Source organism: Borostomias antarcticus, assembly GCF_949987555.1.
Source record: "Borostomias antarcticus genome assembly, chromosome: 28".
NCBI classification, from domain to species: domain Eukaryota; kingdom Metazoa; phylum Chordata; class Actinopteri; order Stomiiformes; family Stomiidae; genus Borostomias; species Borostomias antarcticus.
This window is the reverse complement of record NC_140261.1, coordinates 4,919,444-4,938,416: the sequence shown is the minus strand read 5'-3', so window position 1 is coordinate 4,938,416 and position 18,973 is coordinate 4,919,444. Positions and strand designations below refer to the sequence as shown.

Here is an 18,973-nt window from a genome sequence, read left to right as displayed (position 1 = left end):
TGTGTGTGTGTGTATGTGTGCACTGTCCGCACAGGCAGGCGAACATCCGAAACTGGATCCGTCAAATCTGTCAAAACAGACAATAGTAAGATTTTCAGTGCATTATCCTCACTGACAGTGTAATCAGACAGACAGACAGACAGACAGATAGACAGATAGACAGATAGATAGATAGATAGATAGATAGATAGATAGATAGATAGATAGATAGATAGATAGATAGATAGATAGACTTTACCAGCTTTTTCTCGTCTGAAAGTCAACACCCAGCTGAATAGTGAAGCTCGAGCTCACTGATGCAGGGTTCAGCTGGACGTTAATGTCCGTCAGATCTGAAATCACAAAATTAATATTGTTTAACCTGCAAAATGGAAAGCATCAAACAACAAATGGCTGTCCAGGCTGTTTTGACCTCACCCCATTCCTGTCTACGAGTTGTTCGTCCAGAGCCTTTCAGAGCACGGGTGGAGGAGCAGGAGTGTCGTGTCTGTCTCTCCGTCCTCAGAGGCTTGTCCTCCTCCTTCAGCGCCAGGCCCATCGGTGGAGTTGAGGCAGCTGGGGCGACACTCTCCCTGAGGTGAGAGAGGCTCAGCTTGGCCTCCAGCTGCAGTGCTAGGTCGTTGACCTCCTCCTCGATTGTTGGGGAGGCCATCAGAGGTGGAGTGGGTTTACAGGCACCAACGGTGTGAGGCGTTGTGCTGGCAGGTCCACTGGCAGGAGGAGGGTTAGCCCCAGCCTGCTCCCTAGCCAGAGGGTTAGCCCCAGCCTGCTCCCTGACCAGAGGGTTAGCCCTAGCCTGCTCCCTAGCCAGAGGGTTAGCCCTAGCCTGCTCCCTAGCCAGAGGGTTAGCCCTAGCCTGCTCCCTGACAAGAGGGCGGCTCAACACAAGCTTGGCCTCCATCTGAAGTGCCAAGTTGTTGACCTCCTCCTCGAGTGTTGGAGAGGCCATCACAGGTGGAGCAGGTTTAAGGGCACTCACAGGAGCACGGATGTAGGAGCAGGAGTGCCCTGTCTGTCTGTCCTTCCTCAGAGGCCTGCCCTCTGCCTCTATTGCCAGGCCAATTGTTGCAGTGGATGTAGGGGCAACACAAGGCCAAAAACCTGTCTTCCCACTCTCCCTGAGGCGAGGGGGGCTCAGCTTGGCCTCCAGCTGAAGTGCCAAGTCGTTGACCTCCTCCTCGAGTGTTGGAGAGGCCATCACAGGGGGAGCAGGCTTAAGGGCACTCACAGGAGCACGGATGTAGGAGCAGGAGTGCCCTGTCTCTCTGTCCTTCCTCAGAGGCCTGCCCTCTGCCTCCAGTGCCAGGCCAGTAGGTGGAGTTGGCGCAGGGGCAACACAAGGCCAAAATCCCATCTTCCCACTCTCCCTTGGGCGAGGGGGGCTCAGCTTGGCCTCCAGCTGCAGCGCTAGGTAGTTGACCTCATCCTCAATTGTTGAGGAGATCATCTGAGGTGGAGTTTTCTGTTTTAATGAAAAGAAAGTCATTGAAGCTAATCCAATAATTTCTTTGCTCATTGCTCATGGTATGTAAGTAAATCCTGAGCTTGAGGTTCTCCATCTTAAGCTCAGCTATAGAAATTGAGTATGGATATTGAGAAATGACAAGATCCTGAGAACCTTTATAGTGGCCTGACATTAAAGAGTTGTCTGGTCTCAATAGAGAGTGGGTGTAGGTCCAGGACTGTACAAAACCAGATAAAGTTGACTAACTATGCTTACATGGTATATGAAATGTACACCTTTAGGGGGGTTACTTACCTTTTTGTAACCCGACATGGTCCCATGTGGGCTGGACCAAGGCTCCATGTTGTGTTCTTGAGGGGAAAATTGGACAGTTAATTGAAATTAACTGGGGGCACAGTCTTTACAAGGGCTTTAAGTGTGGGTCAGGCAATTGGCAGTGAACCAGACAATTAACAGTGAACAGTCAACCAGACCACTACACTCACCCAGCATCTGCTTCCGCTGCTGTGGTGGAGTGGCAGCCAGAATGGAGGTCGTCCGAGACCTCCATTCTCTCGCACGCTCCCGAATGCCCAGCGGGTAGACAGCAGGACGCGCAGGAGCTGTAGGAGCAGAGGTCGTCCGAGACCTCCATTCTCTCGCACGCTCCCGAATGCCCAGCGGGTAGACAGCAGGACGCGCAGGAGCTGTAGGAGCCGAGGTTGGACGAGGGCCCATGGTCTGGGCGGAGACACACTGGATGGACGCGTGAGGGATGGCAGCCATGGAGGATCCAGAGGGCTGTGCAGGCAGTTTGATCTCCATGCTGGGCGTGGCATGCCTGACGGACATTCGCTGCCTGTATCTGTTGGTTGGAAACACCCGTGGCTGTTTCTTGGGCCGGGCCAGGGCCACATACAGGGGCTTGGTGGCCAGGATGCGTCCGTTCATCCCTGCAATGGCCCGGGTGGCCTCCTCAGGGGAGGACAGACACACAAACCCAAAGCCCTTGCTGCGGCCGCGCTCCATCACGACTTTGGCACTGATGATGGTACCAAAGGGAGAGAACTCCTTCCTCAGTCGCATCTCATCAATCTCTTCCTTCAAGTTCTTTATGTAGAGACTGATGCCGGTACACTGTTTGATTTGGTCGCCCAGCTCGGCCTCTCGTACTCTTCTGGATTTGAAAGGGCCAACAAACACCTTTTTTCCGTTGAGGAGCATGCCATTGATCCTCTTGATGGCCCTCTCAGCGTCCTCCGGAGCCTCAAAGTGCACAAAGCCGTAGCCCTTGGAGCCGTTCTCGTCACTCTCCACTTTACAGGAGAGGATGGTGCCGAAGGCGGAGAAGGTGTCATACAGGGCCTGGCTGTCGATGGACTTCTCCAAACCCTTCAGGAAGACCTTCCCAATTCCGTTGTCCCTCAGGGTGCGGTCGCGTCGAGACCACGTGATCCGGAGCTGTCGGCCCATGACTGTTTCATAGCTCAAGGTGTCAAGAGCACGTTTGGCGTCAGCTGGCTGCTGGAAGTTGACATATGCGTACCTTGAGGAGCGCCTGGTGATCCTGTCTCTACAGACCCGGATAGAATGGATCATCCCCATGGGGCTAAATAAATCACACAGCATGGCCTCTGTCACATCGGGGTGCAGATTCCCAACGTACAGGGAGGCCATGGAGAAGTTAGGAGCACTGGATTGCATTGCATACACCAACCACTTCAAAATGTCACTGACCACTGACAGAGAAAAATGGAACTATGAACTAGAATGTGGCTGTCATAGTATCATTGTGTTCAATTATGATGTAATATCATTGTGACACAATCTGTTACAGTATGGCCAAACATGAATTCTAGAATTGCCATGACTGACTCAAGTCAAGAAAGAAGTATTCTTATTATGACCTGTGAACATTTTTTTATAAAAATAACAAAATGAATATGACTAAGGCAACTAAGCCTACAGAATATATGAAATGCACCAATCATAGTTAAACATTTAAAACCACATACAAAATAATCAATGTATTCCTTATATATACAATGCTGGCACTGTAACCGTACGGTTGGTCTTTGAATCGTGATCAAATCACTGTAATAAAAACTCGACCAAACTCATTTTGTCCTGATTCCCCTCCTTGAATAGAGTGTGTAATTCCGATTATATCCACTGGGTGGCAATGCTGTAAAATGGGCATGGGGAGTAGAGTGTCATAATAACGCTCGTTTGGAATGCCCTTCAACATCATTTTCAGGGCTGTCGCATGTCAACAGCCTGTCACAAACTATGGCTAACCATAACCATTGTTAATGAGTGAATCCTATATTAACTGAAGCTAAGCTTTCGGAGAGGGAGAGTGATGTGTCCTGATCTCAGACGGTGTGGCAGGCCGGTTGTTTTGGAGTTTTGGTTTTACACGCGCATGTTTCGTTTGCAGTGAGAGTGCAGTTATATTCTTTTGCAGTGCAGTTTATATTATTTTGCAGTGAGAGTGCAGTGTTATAGTTTAAGCCTGGAGCGCCTGGGGATGGGGCAGCTATAGGGGGTTTGGGGAGCGTCCCGAGCCATGCTGATGTGTGCATTTGAAATGAAATGATTAATAAAGCCATGTCCTTTTTCTAACGCCTGTGTGTGCGTGTGTGTTCTGACGCCGGACCCCACCGGTTAAAAAAAGGTGGTGGCAGCGCAATTCTCTATTGAACCCAGTAACCAGCTCCTCCCTCTATTGAACCCAGTAACCAGCTCCTCCCTCTGTTGGGTGGTTCTGGTTCTTTTAAGTAGGCTACGCCAAAAGACCCTTTTGCTTAGGTAAGTGAAGTTTCATGTTTATTTGACACTTGTAAATATGAGCGCCTCTCCTAACTAGGCCGACACCGATTTATTTTGACGGCAAAGTGAATGGACCAGCAAAGGACTGTTGTCTGGCATGAGCGAGCGGAATGCGACAACGGGACTGAGAAGGGCTACATTCCAACCAGACATTCCAGTGAAACCAGGTAGTCAAAATAACTTACCTGATATAAAATGGGCACCGCAAACTCGGGCATTTTTGATGATGTCCTCAGTCCAGTCCGTACGCTTAATAATGGTGATTTCGTCTGTCTTCCTCTGCCTCTGCCACTGTTTCAAGAATGCGCGCGCATACTTGTGCTGACTAGGCTGTAAAAGGGTCTATAATTAACAAATATGACCCACGCTCGTTACATAACTTCTATAACATCCAGTGACAAAATATGTCATGGTACCTTGGTATGTCCACACCAAGGATTGAACTCACAACCTTTGCGGTGATAGGCAGCGCACAGAGGTATAATACAAACAGCACACTATCCACTCGGCCACCTCTGACCTGGGAAATCGGTGGAGTCTTTTTGTTTTGATGTTCAGGGACCACTGCCTCTTGTGGTAACAACAATAGAACTGCAGGTCAACAACGACAACAGGGAGGGAGGGAAGGAGTGACAAATAGGATTCCCTCTTCTTGGTGTGTCGGCTTACAGCCAACACACAAAAAGAACTCGCACAACTGCGAATCGGTTCCCATCGTTCGTTTTAAAGAGCCGTTCAAAAGAATCGGATCGTTCGCGAACGTCACATCACTAGAAACCAGCAGTAGTTTAGTTTCCACACTGACTATCTGCACCTTCCTGTTATACCCCCAGACTCCCTCTGAGGCTTAGATAATTCTGTTGTGGTGTTTTCATGAAATGTTTGTGTGCAATTATGATCATCTTTAATCTGCAGTAGTAAATCATTTGTTAATAAAGTGTTTTTCTCCTTCTGATAGGCCTAGTTTGTGATTGTGTTATTCAGGTCTTGCAAAGGGCCCTCTGTTGCCCTCCTGTGGCCTACAACCCCTAAACATCCATGGTTGTAGGCCTAATAAAAGAAGAGCCCGTAACTTCCCACCCGGCAACTGGGAGTACATCGATCTGTACGAGTTCACGGGTGGGAAGTTACGGGTTTGACTGCCATTCCAGAGCATTTTCACGTGTAGGAGGTCGGAAAAACACGAGTTACGGGTTGCCTGGAACGCGCCATACGACCAATGTGTCCCGTCGGCTTTACGTAGGCCTACTGTAGTAGGGGAAGACTACCTCGGAAAAATAAATTAACTCGGACAAAACGCGTCTAAATAAGTTATTTAATGGTAGCACCGAGGCTTCAAAACCCAGCATTTGTTTAAATAGACCCTTTTGCTTAGTTAAGTGAAGTTTCACGTTTATCTGACACTTGTAAATATGAGCGCCTCTCCTAAATAGGCCGACACCGATTTATTTTGACGTCGAAGTGAATAGATGCTGAATGGAACAGTTTATGAAGTGTATGTTTTAACAATAAACAATATGAGGATAATATAGGAAACATGTTTAGGCAATATCACATTCACTTTATTGTTGTCCAGATATATCACATATTCACTTTAATGTTGGCTAGATATATTCAGTCAGATACCTGAATGGCTAGCTGAAATTGAAACAAGCAGTAAAGAGTTTGAGGAGGGCGCCATCTACTGGACAGTTCATTGAACTTATCAAGAAATCTAATGAAAAACGAATGCTAATTGACCAGTTATCATTCGTTATTCCATATGGATATGGAATGGAATATGGAGTAGCTTATACTCCGACCAAACGCAACCTGTCTGCTATTTTTCGCCCCACCATTTATTTACTTACTTTTAAATAGCTCAAAGACTTCATGTCTGAAGGGGTCACCTAGTAGTTTGGTCTCTGTTTCTTTTGAGACATCAGACATGCAGTATGAAACAGCAAAATCCGCCTCTGACTCGATCTTGAATATGATTAAGAATATAGCCTAGGTTAAGTGGCCTAAGCATACAGATTACGATACGGGCCTTTCAATCAAATCAATACAAAGTTTCTACTGTTGGTACTGCTACAGTATCGACGTTGATTCATAACAGTAGGCTACTGTGTATCCTCAGGTACTGAAGACCTGGATCTTGTGGATAGAATAGGGGCTGGTGTCCCGGTGTGGCCAGATGTCGCCATTGGGCAGACCCTTATCATCCTCCCCCACGCGCTCCACCATCTCCACAGTCATGGACGGGCTGAAGATGTCCGCCGTGCGATAGGTCTGTGTGAGGCGGCGGAAGGAGGAGGCGTCCGAGGTGTCGTCGTCGTAAAGGTCCTCCATGAGCTCACGCCGGCGTCTGTGGGTGGCCTTCAGCTCGTACCTCAGCTCTGTCACCAGCTCCTTGACGTCCCTCACCACGGTGGACCGCAGGCCGAACAGACACAGCAGAAAGACCAGCCCAGCACAGATCCCAGAGACAAAGTACAGAGCCACTCTCTCTGGAAGACCTAGGGGGGAGGGACACATTGGTATGGGGGGGAACTAGCATGGTAGGACTCAGGAAGACATGTGGGCGTACACGTACGGTGGCACAGTGAAGTTCTGAGGAGACACGGTTCGTAGGAGAGGGAGACAGTGCAGTTCCTGAATGCTGAGAGACGTGTTATGTGTGTGTGTGTGTGTGTGTGTGTGTGTGTGTGTGTGTGTGTGTGTGTGTGTGTGGCACATATGTATGGGGGCTGTACTTAGGGTTTGTTTTTTAAGGGTCTGGGGAGGTTGGGATGTGGGTATAGGGACGAGTGAAATCTTTGCTACATAACTTTTTTGTATTCCTTCTATGTATGTAACTCTCCTACTATGTACTATTTGCCCCACTATTTGAAGACTGTGTATTTATTTGCCCAGGGACTGCGGGTGGAAATTAGCTGTTTAGCTATAACCTTGTACAGTGCATCTCTCCCTATTCTATAGGGTAAATGTCTACTGTACCTTGTCCCTGTCTTAAAAATAAATAAAATCAATCAATCAATCAAACATTCATGCTGAGTTAGCTCACTATGCACAGTAAACGATACACATACCCAGTATTTTGTCAAAGATTTCCAGAGAGTTGGTTAAAAGTACATTTTGAGGCCTGAAGATGCCCGGGCCAGAGTACCATCCGCCTGCAGGTGGGAGGGAGGGAGGGGACTGGCTCAGGAGCCAGCGGGAGGCTGTTTGCATACGGTCATGTCGTCTGACACGAGCCCTGCAGAGCACAGTTCTTGTATTATGTAGACTTCATAGGACAACAGAGGAGGAATCTTACCGTGTGTATAGTCTGATAGCATGAAAGGGTCTGTTGACCCACGGCCCACATCCTCCAAGAGATATCGAGGAACTGGTGGGAAATAAAATAAATAAGAATTGTCAGAGGCTGGAAATGTTTAGAGGTACACACTGTGCACTGAAGACCCACTTAGTCTGTCACTTGTGTGACTATTCACCTCCAGTCACTCACCACACGTGAAGGACACCCGGAGGTGCTTCCTGGTCCCAGGGAAACACGGGTCCCCGAAGCTCTGAGTGTCCGCCACGACTGAGCAGTTGGCCCGGCCATGACACCTTCGTGAGACCTTCCTCAGGGCCGAGGGGGACAGACACTCTGAAAAACAGACGTGAACAATTTTTTCAAAGTGTATTCACTCCCTTTTGGTGAACTCATACTCTGATCATATGTGACCACCGGGTGGCGCTGTAGTTCTCTGGTTCAGACCCATATCTGCCAGTGGCGCAGGTTCCTGAGGGCAGTTGGGACTCCCGTGCAGCAGGTGTCCAAATGTGGCCGAGTAGATCGCCAGGACGGTGTCATTCTTACACACCAGTCTCAGTCTCTCATTCTCACACACCAACCTAGTGCGGTGGTGCTCTGAAAACAAACAGGATGTATTTCATGTGAACAATATTAAACAAAATAAACAACAACAAAAAAGTAAGATATAGCATGATTTATTCATTGTATTCCTATATTGTGATCCTCACTCATACAAACTTAATCTTGTTATTGGCTCCCACCTGGACGGCACTTGTAGGACACTATGAGGTACTTGCTAGTGAGAGGGCAGGGGTCCTGTCCAAACACTGGACTAATGACGGGTATCTGACAGGACCTCCGGTCCTGGCATTCTGACACCACTTTCTGCAGAGACAACAAGAGTCTGGATGAGACATAAAACATATATACGAGAGGCCAACTTAGCCCTATCCTTTTTTAGACTGTATGAAATGATTCAAAAAGTGGTGTAGACCTACAGTGCATAAGTCATGTGAACAACTTGAAAACAGCAAGATAGCCTACTTTATCATTGCTTGAACTCTTGCCCAGTACCTCAATTGCCACAGAAGAAGTGCACTCAGTGCTGTCCTCCATGTTTGTGTTCACCGGGGGACATAAGTTCTTGCTCGGCACACGTCGTCCGTAGAACGCAGAGAGAACAGCCACCGAGGTTCTGGAGGGACACTTGATAGCGAGGGTGTCCCCATCACAGGCATGGGACGTGTGGTTTCTAAGAATGGTGTGGAGGTAGACTGAAAGAGGATGTGATACTTGAATTGACCACATGCCACACACATTGTGCAATGATCTTTCTTCCCATTCCAAAAAGAAATATATTTGCATATATGTACATATATGCACAATATATGGGCACAATATGTAGGCTACAGTACATCCATGTTCATTATTGTTAAAATATGTTAGAATATATGAAGCAATATTTAAAATATATGTATTAAATATATGTTGCCCTTACACCCATCTGGCTCACATGCCACACACATTGTGCAGTGATCTTTCTAACTCGTGTGTTTTGTTGTGGAGGGGAAAACGTAAAAGTAATAGGAGTAACATCTTACCTCAGTCTTTAGATGTCACAGACATACCAAATTGTGTACTGTGCAGTTATGTACATACGACACTGATTAAACCACACCTTGTCATATCTAATCTCTAGGAGTGGTTTTATTGTGTCTTTTATATACAAGATGTTCTCAGGCAGAGTTAATTAATCATTCTTAAGGCAGTTGAAGCATAGTGCTTATTTTACAATGCCTTGCATTTCATTAATATTCACTCTATTTTGCTCACTTATGACTCAGTCACCCAACCCTAGAGTTACAAAGAAGGTGGCAAGTGGAGCACCTGGGTGTAGCTCTCGTTGGCAGTGTTGGGCTCCAGTAAACACCTTGGGTAAAGTAGAGTTCAGTTCACTGTGAGTTGATTCTGTCCGCTCATTGTTCTGTTTCTCCCTAGCCTCTCTCTGGACTCTTCCTGGCCTCTACTGTGTGTTTCTCCAGTGGCAGCCCCAGAGATCTCCCAGTACCAGCCTCTCACTGACAATGAGCTATTCTCAGGCCTCTCACACCCGTACACAGATGCAGGTCCCTGTCAGGGTTTGACACACAGATATAGAGCGACCCCCCGGACAAAGGCAAGCCTGCGTGGTGCACCTTGCTGACCCCTGTAAAGGCTGGTTATCTGTCCTGTAAACATACAGTCAATCGTCTTATTCCGTTGTCATCCTGATATCTTATTTCACTGTGGACATTTGAATTGGGATCAACAGCGCATTTGGAGTCCAGTATCACTGCACAGTTCCTCAGTCTATCTTTTATAGACATACTATTCACACTATTTCCCCTTTGCACAATTCTCTATTTTTCCATTTCAGTTATTTTATTTTTTTACTTATGTGTATATATACATTTTAAGTTTAGCTTATATTTTCACTCTTTATCTTAGTAAGTTGTATTGTATAAACCGCTACGCTGTTGACAGAAGCCTCGCCCCAAGCATTTCATTGTCCAGAGGACATAATTTGATATATAAAAGACCGAGATTGATCAAAATAACCTCAATTTCGTTCAAATTTCCTCTTTGCAAAGACCACACTCAGAATGTAGTCTCTAATCTTCTAAAGTATGAGTTGACATATAACACACTAACACACTCTCCTAGTGGTCTGCAGAGAAACAGGGATGTTAGGGTTAGGGTTCGGGCAGGTTCAGCAGGCTAACCCTGTTCCTAGCGTGTGCCCCTACAGCTGTTCGGCACAGGATGTCCAGGGGATAAATCAGGGAATGTAAAGCCAGTGTCTTCCGGGAGTTTCCGTGACATCGCCTGGAATGGTGCTGAGTGAGACAGCCCCCCTACGTTTCTGTCAAAGCAGTAAAAAAAACGCCAAAGCACACTCACCTGTAAAGTCCGGAGCAGACCATGCACAGTGTGTGCCCAGAGCCAGGAGGAGAGAGAGAAGACAGCAGGACCTGCTCCGTGGAGACATCATGGTGCACATCCCATAATACTGACCAGTGCGTTTTGTCACCCTGAGTTGTTTGGCAATTGAATGACTGTGAGCAAGTGGTCAATGACGCCATTGTCTTGACCTGAGAACAGACCCCTTGTTCACTGTCAAAGAAACAGCTGACTACTTTGGCCAGAGTAAATGTTGCTTGAGGTTTTATGCATGCATGCATGCATGCGTGTGTGTGTGTGTGTGTGTGTGTGTGCATGTGTGTGTGTGTGTGTGTGTTTGTTTAAACTATGTGAGTGACCTTCATGTTAATCGTTACTGAGGTGTAGATCAAACTAAAGACGCAGCTTGTTGCTTCACTTGGTTACATTTTGTGTGTCTAGTGATCAGATTTCTTGATCCGTATGTGTTTGTAATGACGGTATCAATGGTGATACTGACCAACAGTGAGGGTCTTGTTTATGGAGATAAAGTGGTTTTCCGTGGAGGAACTTCTAACGGGGATACAGGTCATCTATCTTTGAGATAAGGCTTTCCTGTTTCTCTCTGGGAGGGGAAGAGAGAGGTCAATGGCAAGTAACACATTTCCAGTGTCACTTTCCTGTAATACTGTAGAAATGTTACTGTGCTTTCAGATTTGTTTTGCGGTTAGCCTAGCCCTCTTTCTCAATACACAACAATGTTGTCATACCAACCAAACATTGATAGTGAACTCATTACGTATAGGCTAATCAACATGGGGTTATTACATAAGTTAACCAGACAAGACGGATGGGGAGGTTTTAAATGATTAGAGCAGCTAGTAGGCTATTCGTGACAAGAGAGGAAGTCTTCAATGTCTGAATGGCACTTTTAGAGCTTGATCAGCACACACAAACCTACCCTACAGGCCTCCCTTCCCAGACCCCAGAGTTCAAACAAAATTTCAGAGTCACTCTTCTCGTATGTTGGCTAGTGAGTCGGCAGGAATCCATAGGCTATCAAGTGAACACATTGACCCTATTAAGAAAGAGGCAAAGCCCACCCATGTCTCTAATGTGATGACTAAAGCCCTTCAAATGCATACCACTGAAAATACCAAGCACCTCCCTGCAGACAATGTCAACAGCAGTGAGTAAGTCTTCCTCGGAATTCTCTGCGTGGTATGAGTGAGTGGAGGGGCTGTAGGGGGGAGCAGGGGCGTGTCAGAGGGAAGGGGATGAGGTATTTCATATAACTGACCTCCCTGGCGGTCTCCACTGGTTCCTAAGGGGAGAAGAATGCTTTGTTGCCCGGAGCGAAATCAGCTTGACTCGATTTCCTGTTCCTCGAGAGTGCTGGTGTCCATTTAACTACAAGCATTTGTAGGGAGTTTCCATGTCAAGTATTTTGTTTTGCCTCCTTCCTTCTCTCTCTCAGATGGAAATTCCCATCAGCCACTTGGGCAGCTAAACGAGAGCGGTACACCAAGCAGAGCTGCATGTCTTTCAGCTGGTCTTCGCTGGGCTGCTCAGAGACATCCCTGTTAACCTTTTGGGGCGGTTCAGAACAGAACGTGTTTCATGAGCTGTGTCCACATTGCATTATGATATCATCAGACAGTTATAAACGTATCCTATTTACAGGAACTATTGTACGACACACCACTGCACACAGAAACGAAATCCCTCCCTATGTTGCAACAGAATACTCCCATGGAAACGCTTCATTGAGAAAAAAGAGAACTTAAAAAAAACTCTCAAAAGGGGTAGTCTGGGGGCCTTGAGTTGAAAATGACTCAGTTGATCAGTTCAAATTACATATGTCTGACAACAACAACAACAACAATAATATTACTACTACTAATAGTACTACTACTACTACTACTACTACTACTAATAATAATAATAATAATAATGTTAATAATAATAATGTTAATAATAATAATAATAATAATAAACAACTGTATTTGTATAGCACCTTTCATACAAAAATACAGCTCAAAGTGCAATAAAGAAATTACATGCACCGAGTGCTTCAAATAAAAATAGACATAAAATGAACATACAGGGATAGAGTGCCATAGATAAGATGTAAAATAAAATGGAAAATAAACCCACTGAATAATAATCAATAAGCAGAGCCTCCATCTTCATGCTCATCAGCAGACCTGTCATACTCAGCAAACTTCAGCATCCCTTGAGCTATTTATAGATATTATAATTGCCTATATAAATAATATAATCATAATGTTTTGTGTGTTTGTATTTTTAGGTAGCGATCCTCCGGGCAGAGGGTAGGCTTCATACCTTATACTAGATGCTACCTTATCCTCCTCATCTTTGAGGTAATTATCCTCATCCGAATAGGCTCTGTGCACCAGCTCCACTACTTCCTGAAAGTCACTTGGCATCTTTATTTCCTGTCCAATATGATTGGATTAAGTGATTAATCAGGTGTGCGCTGGGTCTGCCACACACCTGATTAATCACTTAATCCAATCATATAGAACTGGAAATAAAGATGCCAAGTGACTTTCAGGAAGTAGTGGAGCTGGTGCACAGATCCTATAGTCATAGTCGGCTGGCCAACTTGACCTCATCTCCCACAATGCAAATGGTCATTTCCCTCGTCCCTAAAGTCACAGACGGCTACTTTTTTTTCTTCCCTCGTTTGCCCTTTTAACCTCCCTTCTTTTAATCCAAGGCAGACGATAACTTCCTTCACCTCCTTTAATATAATGACTGTATGGCCATAGGACCTAGCCCCAAACCAACAGAGCTCAGTCTGCAATATCAGAAACAAAATGCACAATTCAAAATGTATTTATTTTTTTTGCATTGCAATCTCTCCTCCTTTCCTGTTTAGTCTGACTGACTGATAAAAAATAGTTTGGAGGACAAGCATCTCTCAGTGTAGTAGTGCTGTTTAGCCAAGTCTCAACTAAAAACATAATGCACATTCTCATAGCAGATGGTCTATGATTGCTACTGTACCACCGGCTTTGATCATGCCACCGCTGTGTTTAAAGAAGCAACATGGGGTCTGTCTCATCGCTGGTGGACACCTGACTGACGATGTCAGTGGTTATTGCTGTGTAACAGTCCCTAAGCTTGACTGAGCTTCAGCATGGCAGCTTTAACTAACTCTTTGATTGGTTAGTATGGTGGAGGGAGCTCCATAATAGACTCCACACACTGACCTACAGTATCCAACATCTGATTACTGTCATCATGAATAGTTAGCTGGCAAAAGCTAACCAGTCAAGCTCAAACAACATCTCACTCCCTATCTCCACCCTTCCACACTGGACGAGCTGGCGTATGAATGCATGACTCACCTCCTTCCTCTTTCTGACGTTTGGGGATTTTAGCATCATGACGCAGTAACTAACCAGCCACAGACACTCATGTGATTTCACAGAACTATTTGATTTTATATGTTTATGAGAACGTCTTGAGAGAAAGTAGCTTATTCAAACAATACAGTGAAATCAACCCGTACAAATGCTTTTCAATACCTCAATCAGAGACTGTGTCATCTGCCAAGGGAAAGGGCACGCTGGGTACCAGCATCTGGGTGAACTTACTGTAACTATTACACCAAATTTGACTTCTTTACACTGACTGTCCCTCGAGTGTCACAGAACTGGGGGAAAAGGCATTTCTCTATGCTGCTCCCTCTGCATGGAATATCTTGCAAGCTGACTTAAAATTGCCTGAACTTATCCTGTTTGACAGCTTTGTTGACATTCTCAAGGATAAGGAACTTGAAGGCATTGGGGTTTGTCACTGCTTTTAAATCAGTTGTTATACTACTAACTTGAGCTTATTTTATTTATTGTATGTATGCTATTTGTATTGTAACCTTTTGTATTGTAATTTGCTGCCTCTTGGCCAGGTCGCTTTTGAAAAAGAGATTATTTATCTCAATAAGCTTACCTGGTTAAATAAAGGTCTAATAATAATAAAAAATGGACTAATGCTCACACAAAATTTCATTTTGAGCCAAGATGAATTAATTGGCTTCCATTCTTTGTTTACATACCAATAACCAAAACAGTCCTTTAGTCAAACAGAGGAGAACTGAGGACTACTTGTGTTTTTGCCCCCTAAATTAGATGAGGTGTTACTGGTTCACAGTAGATGCTTTGTATGAAGAGCCTGAGAATGGAAACATAAGTGGTACTACCACATAATGTGAACTTAAACCACAATCACTCAAGTCAGCTGTCAATAGACAACTACGGCACATATCCAATAAATTTTCAGTCATATGATGATGTCAGTACATTGTTTCAACGAGTATGATTGAGGGACATCTCTTGGGATCTATTTTAAGCTCTTCACTGAAATGTCATTGTGTTTATATATGAGGGACCACGCCCACCGGCTTCTCCTTCCCGCCCCCTCTGACTGTTAAAGCGTGTTGAGAGCGATAGCTTCCAGGAGCCCTCAGACCAAACACAGCAGTCCCAGCCGGCACCTCCTTCTCAGTTCCTCATATAAACACACACACTGTGCAGCCCGGACACACACTACCAGGACATCCCATCCGCTTCTGCTCCAGCCCTGTGGATTGGAATTTACATGAGTTGTGGTGAATTTGTCCCAGGACACTTGTGTGGAACAACTTTCAGGACTTGGACTTTCAGCCCTGCTTTCAGACAACATGGCATCCGACAAAGAGCCAAGCATCGAGCTCTTCATTAAGGTCAGTTCTTAATTACCGGTTCTTAATTACTGGTATCTTCATGTACATTTTTTATGAATAGTTATTTCCTTCACTCGTTTCAACAATTTGTGGAAAAAAAGGTAAAGGTAACAAAAAGACACAAAAGGAAAGTGTTTAAGTTCATTAGAGAGAATATTTGATGAACAGCATCATTGATAGAGTCAAACATCTACTGTATTCTATTCAGGTAAAGAAAAGGTTGATACTCATATCAATGTACTGAGGCTGGCTGAACACTGGCATTGGACCAAGATTTACAGTCCACTTATCAACCCACAGCATTGTTAAGGGGCAGAGATCTACATTATGGGCGCCATGAATCCGAGGGTTACTCTCTACTCATGGGCGTGTTCATGGGAGTGTTGTGTGTGTCGCGTGTGTGCGTGTGTTTGTGTGTGTGTTTGTGTGTGTCCTCTAGTGTCCTTAGTGAGAGTCAGAGTGGGTCTTATCAGTGAACTCTGACGGCAGATGCTGGAGGTCACCTTATCAACACATGCACAGGAGAAGTAGGGCGCACACAAGCCCCTAGCCCGGGCCAGACGCACACACTCACATTTTCACACACACACATGCTCAAAACTCACATTAAACACACTCACATTAAAACACAAAACAGGGATAAATTACAGACACACTACTATATCCTACACCATGCACTTCTTCCAATCCTCATCGACAAATAAAACATTCACCAAGTCAATTTCTCTCTCGCACATGTGGTGCTATAATCAGTCATTGCTGTAATATGGTGTGACTGTTCGCTCAGGGGAGTGGATGTTCATGGACACACCATCTTCCTCTCCAACACAATGCCTGCTTTTCCTCTCAGTAGACGACAGGTCCTTAAAATATCCCAAGCCGCTCCCAACCACTTACAAGTGTCTTGTTTATGTGTACTTTTGCCAAGAAAATAGATAAGTATATAGAAGACACAGAGCAGATCAGGTTTGGACACATTAGAGGCTTATCTTAATAATGGTTGACAAAACAAATGAAAGCAGAAGTTCTCACAGTGATGTTTGTTCCTCAGGCTGGCCATGACGGAGAGAACGTGGGGAATTGTCCCTTCTGCCAGAGGCTTTTCATGGTTCTGTGGCTGAAAGGAGTCAAGTTCACAGTGACCACAGTCGACATGAGGAAGTAAGCCCCCCCCTGCCCCCCCCCATCGCAACTACTTTCCACCCTAACACTTAACAGTTCCTGAGCATCTGTTTAAAGGGCAACCATGCTGAGCTAGGGACGAGGATGTTTTTCGAAAAACCCTAAGTTCTTTCTAACTGTTAATTGGCTATTTCTCAATGGGTGTGATTATGGGAGTAGGGAGCTGAGCAAATGGACAAAGAGCTCTGTGTCACTATTGAACAAACAGCTTTTTTCTTTTCTTAAAAGAAAAAAAAAATCTTGTGTGACTTTCTCATGGCCATTACCGGTGATCAAATAAGATCAGGAAACATTGAAAGGATGATGATAATTGAGTGAAAAGAATACAAACATGCACCTCTTGTGTAATTGGCCCCACCTCTATTAGTATGTTTTGCTAAGTGAATCACTGGTATTGTTGGAATCACTAATCGAGACTTAAGGCAATACATTTTGACATGCTAGATAATCATTGTTTTCATTGTGATGCATTCTTATCCACTTCCTTGCCCCGCCCCTTATTCCACCTCTCTACGCTGTCCTGTCCTCTCCAGGAAGCCAGCGGAGCTGCAGGATTTGGCTCCGGGGACCAACCCTCCTTTTCTCCTCTACAACGGCACCCTCAAAACAGACTTCATCAAGATCGAGGAGTTTCTGGAGCAGACGCTGGCCCCGCCCAGGTATTGTGAATGTTGATCTAGTGGAGAAAGTGAAATGTCTCAGTCTCAGTCCCTTCAGACAGAACTCACTCTCAGTCTCTTCAGACAGAACTCACTCTCACTCTTTTTCTGTTCCCCTCTTTCTCAGGTATCCCCACCTCAGCCCGCTCAACAAAGAGTCCTTTGACGTGGGAGCTGACATTTTTGCCAAGTTCTCTGCTTTCATCAAAAACAGCTCGACCAACACTTGTAAGTATAACTTCAAGTGTGTGACACCCTGAAAGCCCATTTTACTTGAACTGCACTCTGTCTGAATGACCTTAAATACTAAAAATAATAACAAGCCTATGTAATAAGGTTTCAAGCTCATACTGTAAGTGGTACCTCACTCACATTATACCGACACCCATCTCTTTCTCCCTGCATAGTCCATGAGAAAGCCCTGCTGAGGGAGTTTAACCGTCTGGACATCTACCTGAATGCTCCACTCCCTGAAGAGATTGACCACAACTCCACAGAAAACATCACCACCTCCGAGAGGAAGTTCCTGGATGGAAATCACCTCACCTTAGCAGACTGCAACTTGCTGCCAAAACTGCACGTCATCAAGGCGAGACACAACAACTGACACAACAACTGACACAACAACTGACACAACAAAATACCGCTAACAAACATTCTATGACCACTTTTAACTCTGGCTCCCTGTGTGAAGCTGTGTGATGACATTGTAGTCTTACACTTCCTTTTTCCTCATTTACAGGCTGCCGCTAAAAAGTACTGTGACTTTGAAATCCCGGCCCAGTTCACAGGCGTGTGGCGGTATCTCCAGAACGCCTACGAGAGGGAGGAGTTCAGCCAGACCTGCCCGGCCAGCGTGGAGATTGAAAAGGCCTACCTCGGTGTGGCCAGTAAGAGGAAATAAACCAGAATAATTCCTCTTACTTTCTATTGTATCACCAGCTACCATACAAATACATTAACAGCTGCACAGAACATGAAAACAATAATACAGCATACAATATATTTGGGATCCTTCGACATTAAGAGTCATTTTGGGAATTAATACAGAAGGCCCTTCTATTTGTAAAGTGTATTATGACTATTGAAATATTCTTTTTGAAGAAGAACCAATGTTTATATAAATAATATATAACATCTATGGTACATTGGTTCTTCTTCAAAAAATTTCAGTCTATGTATAATTTCAAGTATAGACTATTTATTTCGATTAATTGTACTGCCAAATTGTATTGTATGTCACAGTAAGTGAACCAAGTGTGCTTGTGATTTAATATAGCAATTTGCTCTGTCTATAGTGTAAATATTGTGTGACTGAAATAGTGTATGGATAGTGGATAAACATAACATTACCATTTGCTTACTAACTCAGACAACTATGCTCTCACCAAAAGAAATACAGTGTAAATACTGGTCAGCTGACCCTTTATATATTCTTGTGGTTTGAACTATGATGTGAAATAAAGTTAATCTCATAATTCTGGCTGGGTCGGTGTGTTCTTTTGTGCATGTGTGGTTTAAGGACGGTTTAGTATACTGCTGCTCCCTTGTGGAGAAAATCAATACCCAAATCCATTATCACTGCACCCTTATTCATATGTTAATAGTCTCAAATGCAAAGCCTTTTTTGGATGTAGATAGTGTTTTTAGTATTATCTGAAAATTTGCTGGTGTCAAATACAAAGTTATTCCAATCAATCCACATTTTTCATTTTATTGTCAGCCTCAATGCAAATAATCTTTCAAATGGGATTCAAAAATATATTTCTATTAATTTATTCTAGGTTCTATGTACAAAACAATGTACACATTGTCTTGGGGATGTAAGATGAAGAAGGGCTATAACGGGCAGGTGATCTGGTTCAGGAAAGGCAGAAGTGGTTCTCCTCCTCCGGCTCGGTCCT

General features: G+C 44.8%; 2 protein-coding genes across 2 annotated transcripts; one reads left to right on the top strand and one right to left on the bottom strand.

Annotated features, from left to right (window-relative positions):
- Positions 1 to 6,391: 6,391 nt before the first annotated feature.
- LOC311326652 (protein eva-1 homolog C) lies at positions 6,392 to 10,590 on the bottom strand (the record flags this gene model as incomplete). Its single annotated transcript, XM_084459588.1, has 8 exons — positions 6,392 to 6,774; positions 7,348 to 7,431; positions 7,575 to 7,646; positions 7,767 to 7,910; positions 8,022 to 8,174; positions 8,321 to 8,444; positions 8,634 to 8,833; positions 10,500 to 10,590. The coding sequence occupies 8 exons, from the start codon at positions 10,588 to 10,590 to the stop codon at positions 6,392 to 6,394; spliced, it is 1,251 nt and encodes a 416-aa protein (XP_084315714.1).
- A 4,507-nt stretch (positions 10,591 to 15,097) lies between these two features.
- On the top strand, positions 15,098 to 17,992 carry clic2 (chloride intracellular channel 2). Its single transcript, XM_084459446.1, has 6 exons — positions 15,098 to 15,228; positions 16,280 to 16,389; positions 16,944 to 17,069; positions 17,197 to 17,297; positions 17,477 to 17,658; positions 17,812 to 17,992. The coding sequence occupies exons 1-6, from the start codon at positions 15,187 to 15,189 to the stop codon at positions 17,971 to 17,973; spliced, it is 723 nt and encodes a 240-aa protein (XP_084315572.1). The 5' UTR covers positions 15,098 to 15,186; the 3' UTR covers positions 17,974 to 17,992.
- Positions 17,993 to 18,973: the final 981 nt, after the last annotated feature.

What these genes read in the sequence shown, in the direction of transcription:
- clic2 (XM_084459446.1), top strand. Translation starts at nt 15,187, where the DNA reads ATGGCATCCGACAAAGAGCCAAGCATCGAGCTCTTCATTAAG. An exon ending in ACCACAGTCGACATGAGGAA is followed by an intron (nt 16,390 to 16,943) that starts GTAAGCCCCCCC and finishes TGTCCTCTCCAG; the next exon opens with GAAGCCAGCGGAGCTGCAGG. An exon ending in AAACAGCTCGACCAACACTT is followed by an intron (nt 17,298 to 17,476) that starts GTAAGTATAACT and finishes CTCCCTGCATAG; the next exon opens with TCCATGAGAAAGCCCTGCTG.